Raw genomic sequence first — 8,569 nt, forward strand, 5'->3', positions numbered from 1 at the left:
GATGATCTGTTATACATGCCACATGGACCATGTATCATATTTCTTTTGATGATCTCGTATAATTCTCTATCTTCATTTGGATTTGGCAATTCTGCCCGTATGCAATCGTCTATTTCTGTAGCCCTAATTTTAGTGACTAACCATAACAATATGTGTATATGTGGCAAACCTCTTTTTTGCCACTCTACTGTATACATGTGGCATCTTGTCTTTCCAAATATCTGTCCCTTTGTGAGAAGATCCATCATCTTATCGACTTTCCGTTTAAAAACTCTCGCAATGATGTCTTGTCTATACTCTGCCTTTTGCCCTATAAATATGTTATCACTAATTTCTGGCCATTTTTGATTACATGTAAAAGTGATAAACAAATCCGGTGTTCCGTAATTTCTTACGTACGTCATCGCATCTTGTGTGCGTTCATGCATATATCTTGGTCCTCCCGTGAATGACGACGGCAAAATAACCATTAGACCTACATCAGTTACATTACCATCATTAATTATTGCATCTCTTAGATGTATATACTCCTCAGCTCTTAGTTTTCGCTGATTTAAACGAATGTAGAGAAGTCTCTCTGCTTCTATCTTTGCATACATATCTACAACTAGCTCGGCAGCTCGCTTCGCTCACCGCGACCTAGCTCCTGCGGAGGGCCTGTTTCATCAAACAACTATAAGTTTATGTAGATGTATAAAACTACCTGGTTTAATGTAACCCTATTCTATCGCCTGTTGATAAACGATGTTTGTCGTCCGTCCTTCCTTGGCATATATGAATAATTTTTTCTTCTGCCTACCCTCGAGCATCCCACATACAGCTGTCCATGTGAAAGCACTCACTCTCTAAAATAACCCAACTACCTTTAATGACTGTCCCTGGGCCTTGTTTATTGTCATTGCACACTTTTTTTTTTTCATTTTTGTGGTTTTATTTTTTTTTATATTTAATTTTTTCATTTTTCCTTTGTAATTTCCTTTTTTTTTTTTTTTTTTTTTACTGGCGGAAATGGGGCAGGGGGAGATGCGGCAGGCGGAAATGCGGCAGGCAAGAAAGCGACACACAAAAAAGATTTAATTAATTACCTTATTAAGCTGACCGTTTTTTTCAGCTTCGTTTTTCCTCCTTCGGTTATCTATTTAAAAATTATTTTTGAATAATAAAAAAGTTTAGGAAAAGAGGCATACCGAAAATAAATTCTATCTTTACGAAAAACTCAAGTAAATCTTAATAATAAAATGGTATGGTGTGTGTCTGTCTGTCTGTCTGTCTGTGTGTCTGTCTGTCTGTCTGTCTGTGTGTGCACACCAACTTCAAATTGGCAATACGATGTCCTCGACTTACATGATGAGGTCCTTAAAACCTTCCCCCCAAAAAAAATTAAAAAAAAATTTTCTGCATTTTGGTTAAAATGAACAACTACAATGTCCTCGATCTACATGATGAGGTCCTTAAAAACCTCCCCCCAAAAAAAAAAAAAAAAATTTTCTGCATTTGGTTAAAATGAACAACTACAATGTCCTCGATCTACATGATGAAGTCTTAAAACCTTCCCCCCAAAAAAAAATTAAAAAAAAATTTCTGCATTTTGGTTAAAATGAACAACTACAATGTCCTCGACTTACATGATGAAGTCCTTAAAACCTTCCCCTCCCAAAAAAATTAAAAAAAAATTTTCTGCATTTTGGTTAAAATGAACAACTACAATGTCCTCGACTTACATGATGAAGTCCTTAAAACCTTCCCCCCAAAAAAATTAAAAAAAAATTTTCTGCATTTTGGTTAAAATGAACAACTACAATGTCCTCGACTTACATGATGAAGTCCTTAAAACCTTCCCCCCCAAAAAAATTAAAAAAAAATTTTCTGCATTTTGGTTAAAATGAACAACTACAATGTCCTCAACTTACATGATGAAGTCCTTAAAACCTTCCCCCCCAAAAAAAATTAAAAAAAAATTTTCTGCATTTTGGTTAAAATGAACAACTACAATGTCCTCAACTTACATGATGAAGTCCTTAAAACCTTCCCCCCCAAAAAAAAATTAAAAAAAAATTTTCTGCATTTTGGTTAAAATGAACAACTACAATGTCCTCGACTTACATGATGAAGTCCTTAAAACCTTCCCCCCCAAAAAATTAAAAAAAAAATTTCTGCATTTTGGTTAAAATGAACAACTACAATGTCCTCGACTTACATGATGAAGTCCTTAAAACCTTCCCCCCCCAAAAAATTAAAAAAAAATTTTCTGCATTTGGTTAAAATGAACAACTACAATGTCCTCGACTTACATGATGAAGTCCTTAAAAACCTTCCCCCCAAAAAAAATTAAAAAAAATTTTCTGCATTTTGGTTAAAATGAACAACTACAATGTCCTCAACTTACATGATGAAGTCCTTAAAACCTCCCCCCCAAAAAAAATTAAAAAAAAATTTTCTGCATTTTGGTTAAAATGAACAACTACAATGTCCTCAACTTACATGATGAAGTCCTTAAACCTTCCTGTGATTGCACATTCTGTCAAAGTCAATATGATAATAGCTTTAATTTTGATTCATGGTCGATAATGATATATGCATTTAATTTTAAAGAGAAAAACATAGGATGAATTGAATTTCTTTATCGCGAATAATTGGGAGTTCATCATTGTTAATATTCTCGCTGTCGTTTTTCATCAAGGATATTCTTAATACGTGAGATTTTTGCCTTGAAAATTTTAATGGACCTCATCATGAATGTCGAGGACATTCGCGTTGTTCATTTTAATCAAAATGCAGAAAATAATTTTTTGATTTTTTGGGGGAAAGTTTTTAAGGACTTCATCATGTAAGTCGAGGACATTGTAGTTGTTCATTTTAACCAAAATACAGAAAATTTTTTTTTAATTTTTTTTGGGGGGGAAGGTTTTTAAGGACTTCATCATGTAAGTTGAGGACATTGTAGTGTCATTTTAACCAAAATGCAGAAAATTTTTTTTTTAATTTTTTTTGGGGGGGAAGGTTTTTAAGGACTTCATCATGTAAGTTGAGGACATTGTAGTTGTTCATTTTAACCAAAATGCAGAAAATTTTTTTAATTTTTGGGGGGGAAGGTTTTTAAGGACTTTCATCATGTAAGTTGAGGACATTGTGTTGTTCATTTTAACCAAAATGCAGAAAATTTTTTTTAATTTTTTTGGGGGGGAAGGTTTTAAGGACTTCATCATGTAAGTTGAGGGACATGTAGTTGTTCATTTAACCAAATGCAGAAAATTTTTTTTTAATTTTTTTTGGGGGGGAAGGTTTTAAGGACTTCATCATGTAAGTTGAGGACATTGTAGTTGTTCATTTTAAAATCAAAAGCAGAAAATTTTTTTTAATTTTTTGGGGGGGAAGGTTTTAAGGACTTCATCATGTAAGTTGAGGACATTGTAGTTGTTCATTTTAACCAAAATGCAGAAAATTTTTTTTAATTTTTTTGGGGGGGAAGGTTTAAGGACTTCATCATGTAAGTCGAGGACATTGTAGTTGTTCATTTTAAACCAAAATGCAGAAAAAAATTTTTTTTTAATTTTTTTTGGGGGAAGGGTTTTAAGGACTTCATCATGTAAGTTGAGGACATTGTAGTTGTTCATTTTAACCAAAATGCAGAAAATTTTTTTTAATTTTTTGGGGGGAAGGTTTTAAGGACTTCATCATGTAAGTCGAGGACATGTAGTTGTTCATTTTAACCAAAATGCAGAAAATTTTTTTTTAATTTTTTTTGGGGGGAAGGTTTTAAGGACTTCATCATGTAAGTCGAGGACATTGTAGTTGTTCATTTTAACCAAAATGCAGAAAATTTTTTTAATTTTTTTGGGGGGGAAGGTTTTAAGGACTTCATCATGTAAGTCGAGGACATTGTAGTTGTTCATTTTAACCAAAATGCAGAAAAATTTTTTTTAATTTTTTTGGGGGGAAGGTTTTAAGGACTTCATCATGTAAGTCGAGGACATTGTAGTTGTTTCATTTTAACCAAAATGCAGAAAATTTTTTTAATTTTTTTGGGGGGGAAGGTTTAAGGACTCATCATGTAAGTCGAGGACATTGTAGTTGTTCATTTTAACCAAAATGCAGAAAATTTTTTTTAATTTTTTGGGGGGAAGGTTTTAAGGACTTCATCATGTAAGTCGAGGACATTGTAGTTGTTCATTTTAACCAAAATGCAGAAAATTTTTTTTTATGGGGTTGTGTTTTTTTTGGGGGATAGTGTGTTGTTGTTATATTGGGATTTTTTCTTTATGGGTTTTTCATTTAAGTCGATGGGACAGTTGGGCAGTTGTTCATTGGTTCTTTAACCAAAATGCAGAAAATTTTTTTTAATTTTTTTTGGGGGAGGTTAAGGACTTCATCATGTAAGTCGAGGACATTGTAGTTGTTCATTTTAACCAAAATGCAGAAAATTTTTTTTTAATTTTTTTTGGGGGAAAGGTTAAGGACTTCATCATGTAAGTCGAGGACATTGTAGTTGTTCATTTTAACCAAAATGCAGAAAATTTTTTTTTATTTTTTTGGGGGGAAGGTTTTAAGGACCTTCATCATGTAAGTCGAGGACATTGTAGTTGTTCATTTTAACCAAATGCAGAAAATTTTTTTTAATTTTTTTGGGGGGAAGGTTTTAAGGACTTCATCATGTAAGTCGAGGACATTGTAGTTGTTCATTTTAACCAAATGCAGAAAATTTTTTTTTAATTTTTTGGGGGGGAAGTTTTTAAGGACTTCATCATGTAAGTCGAGGACATTGTAGTGTTCTTTTAACCAAAATGCAGAAAATTTTTTTTTAATTTGTTTGGGGGGGAAGGTTTAAGGACCTCATCATGTAAGTCGAGGACATCGTATTGCCAATTTGAAGTTGGTGTGCACACACAGACAGACAGAAGGACAGACACCACACCATACCATTTTAATTTTATTATTAAGATATGCTCAAATACGCATGTGACTGGACTACGGCATGCGGATGTGACGGAACGTATAACTTTTTCTTAAAGAAGATAGATTCTTTGCATAGGATTCTGTGTAAAGAGACAGTCCCAATAATTAATGGAGAGTACACGCCTAATAGCTGGTTTTACACTGGCGTAACTTACTTGATCCCTAAAAAAGTGATTGTGAGACCCCAAAGGACTTACGCCCTATAACGTGTATGCCAACTTTGTATAAACTTGTCACCAAATGTGTTAATGTAAACTGGCAGATTTCATCGAGGCATTTGGCTTAATCTCAGATAATCAACTCGGAACGAGGAAGCAATGTCAAGGCGCCAAAGAGCAAGCCCTTATTAACCAATGCTTAAATAAGAAGTATGGAAATAGTCTTTATTCTGCTTGGGGTGATGTGAAGAAGGCATTTGACTCAGTTGATCACGAGTTCTTGTTCCACGTATTAGATTGCTCTGGAATACCACATTGGATTGTCAACTTTGTAAAGAACATAGTCAAGAAGTGGACAGTAAACTTACATATCGATGGGAAAAGAATTGGGAAAGTAAAGTTAGGCCGGGGAATACTCCAAGGAGATTCATTGTCCCCGTTTCTATTCGTTATGGCGATGGATCCCCTAAGCAGAAGGCTTATCTACATGTTTCCCAAACTCCAAATTAGTCGGGAAGATCCCAATATGTTGACATACTCCACAAATCATTTCTTCTTTATTGACGATCTGAAAATAGTTGCTTTAAAGAAGATGATACTCTTCCAGTTTCTTAAAAGTTTGGAAAAACAGTCGACTACCTGTCTGCGGAGGTCGGGTATTCTGCGAGTAATAAAAAGAAAAAAATGGCACTTAGCCACAATCGCAGAATTTCTTGCCTCCAAATATGCACCTGTCGGGAGGGAAAATCAGACCATTGAAAGACGCACAAAGGAAACTCTTACTTAACCGAATCAACAGTAAATCACTACACTCGGTGATGTTCAAATGTATGGAGGAATCAGATGTCGACATATCTACTTCTTCGCAATGGCTATCGAAAGGGAACAATGGTCCACGAAGCGAAGCATTGTACTGTCTTTTGCAAGATAGGAATTTGTTCTTTGCATACACGGGATCACTATGCGTCCACTGCAAAAAAGCAGGCAGACTGTTGACCATCTAGCCACGCGGTGTGGTAGGATGCTAAACAGTGATTATCTCCGAAGACACAACGAAGTGGTAAAGTGTATTCATCTCCACTTGTGTCGAATGTTAGGAATTAAACGAAGCAGGAAATTGAAAGGACATTCAGTTGTGTCAATAATGTCGACCCAAAATGTCGAAATCAGAGTTGACACTTCAATTATGACTGAAACGAAAGTTCAATTCAATAAACCTGACTTTGCCTTAAAAACACGTTCCGTTTTTATTTCGACCGAGTGAATGTTGTGATAATTATTCATAAAAGCGTAATTTGTCAAATATAAAAATGTACTTAAAAAATTTAAAGTAATTGTTTATATTAGACTATAGTGATAGTTTATTGACAAAATATAAATCGTTCAATATTGCAGCAATCAAATCGACCTGAAAAACGTTCTTTTCAAAGTACTGGAAGCCTTCCTCCACGTTCAAGTCCCTGAATTCATTCTCGTCGTGTTTTATCAAATTTACGATGCTGTGTTCATCACAAGGTCTGGCATTGTCGTCGAATATGACTTGCTTTATTTTGTCTCTATCGCTGACAAAAAATGGCTTTCCCCAATTGAGTGAGTAGCCACTCAATTCCCACGTGGAGTATTCGTCTACAATTCCTGTTATGCCTTCCGTTAAGACCGTCCAGTTGTAGAATTCCCCAGTATTTCTGCAGATCGTCTCCCCCTCCGAGTCGAGTAATTTTATTTTATGCGGACTGCTGCTTCTGCGAATGTGGAATGGCTTCCTGTTCACGCTGATTTCCCGACGAGTATTTATTTTATACATTGGATGACGATTTTGTAGAAAAAGTTGGACACATTCCAAAGCTTGAGGACAGTCCATGCCAAAAGTGCGAATCACAAGAGAAAAGTTGACATTTTTTACTACCAAGTGTCTGAGAAGGTAGTACAGCGAAGGAAGAATGAAGTGATATTTCACTCGGGATTCCCCCTCTATGAAGAATTGAGTCCATCTTGTGTCTTTATGCTGCCATTGAAGTTTGTCGAGCAGTTTTTTGTAAATTTGCCTCACTTTAACCCCAGAATCTGATTCCACAAACTTCCCTGTCAACTCTCTGATTTTTATTCTATCAACTGCTGTGTCTCGAGCCTGCATTTCTATGTGGTTATAAAAGGAAATGAGTCCATTCTCTGGCTGTTTAAGAGACAGGACATCATGAGTCATTCTCCATGTTCCATCTTTCGAATCGACACTCCCCCAGGCCACACTGCTTAGGTAGGATGCAAGGCACGTCTCCACTCCGGTGTTGGTAAATGTATCAGCTACGAGGGTAGTGTTTCTGAGGTCTATGTGAATTACTAGCTTTTCCATTTCAATCGAATTAGGTTGCGTAGTTGACAGTACTTATACCTGGATGGGTTCCAGGACCGTTCGATGACGCAGGTCATATTTGAACAACTTTCGATTAATGATAGCCAAATTATTGATTTTATAATAGATTATTAAAGTTACAAACTATTAAAAACCAATTTTGAACTGGCAGTCCTATAAATCTATTTAATGAACTAACAGACTAGTTTTTTATTGAGTTCTTACGTGTTTAGAAATTTGAGAATACGAAAAGACATAACTTTTCAATTTCTAAAAGGTTATTTGATTCAAACAAAAAATATTTGTAGTATAGTATTTGTTCGACTTTGTACAACCGCTCTCAGAATTGCCATAAGTAATTTCGAAAACTAGTTTATCGAATTTGGATGAAATTTAATGTCACAGGCTGGATAATGCCCTGGGTTGGATAATACCCCCTTAAAATTTTTTTTAAAATCAAACGAAAATAACCTAATAATTAATTAAAAATAACTTGATAATGGAATTAAGTCGATTTATTCAATTTTTTATCAATTTTTTGATTGAAAGAATTTTTCAAAGAGTCGGCAAAAACCGGCATCACCAATTTTTCCGAATCAATAACGTATTTTATTATAATTATACAACTTTTTAGGTCTACCATTTAAAAACAAATAATAAAAATTCATGAAGTTTTATTATATAAAATTTTTTTTATAAGAGTCATATTTTTTTATACGACTTTTGTCTACATATTTGGATGATTCGTCATTAAGATCTTTAAGTATGCACTTGTCTTTATCAACCTCCGATATTTCATATATAGTGGAATCAATCTGATCGTATAGGGGGTATTTTCGGTTATTTGGATTCGCATCAATATCATGTCTCAGTAGGACATTATCTCCTACGGCTAACTCATCAAATTTCCTTTTCCTTTCCTCCGCCTCCTTTTCATTTTTTCTTCTCCGGCGAGAACATGGCTTTCATACCACGCTAGATTAATTTAAAAAAAACTTTGATAAATTACTAAAATAATTAAGAAAATCAAAAATCTAATCATAATAATTTGAAAAAATATTTATTTTTTTAAATAACGTTGAGGGGGCATTATCCAACCCAGAGCATT

The 8,569-nt window shown here is 34.5% G+C and overlaps 1 protein-coding gene across 1 annotated transcript; it reads right to left on the reverse strand.

Annotated features, from left to right (window-relative positions):
• Nucleotides 1–6,459: 6,459 nt before the first annotated feature.
• LOC115231742 lies at nt 6,460–7,461 on the reverse strand. The gene has a single exon (XM_029801697.1). The coding sequence runs from the start codon at nt 7,459–7,461 to the stop codon at nt 6,460–6,462; it is 1,002 nt and encodes a 333-aa protein (XP_029657557.1).
• Between the last annotated feature and the right edge of the window lie 1,108 nt (nt 7,462–8,569).

Source organism: Octopus sinensis, unplaced genomic scaffold, assembly GCF_006345805.1.
Source record: "Octopus sinensis unplaced genomic scaffold, ASM634580v1 Contig18757, whole genome shotgun sequence".
Classification (NCBI taxonomy): domain Eukaryota; kingdom Metazoa; phylum Mollusca; class Cephalopoda; order Octopoda; family Octopodidae; genus Octopus; species Octopus sinensis.

Bases quoted from the DNA above. Each gene is read 5' to 3' on its own strand.
- LOC115231742 (XM_029801697.1), bottom strand. From the start codon at position 7,461: ATGGAAAAGCTAGTAATTCACATAGACCTCAGAAACACTACCCTCGTA.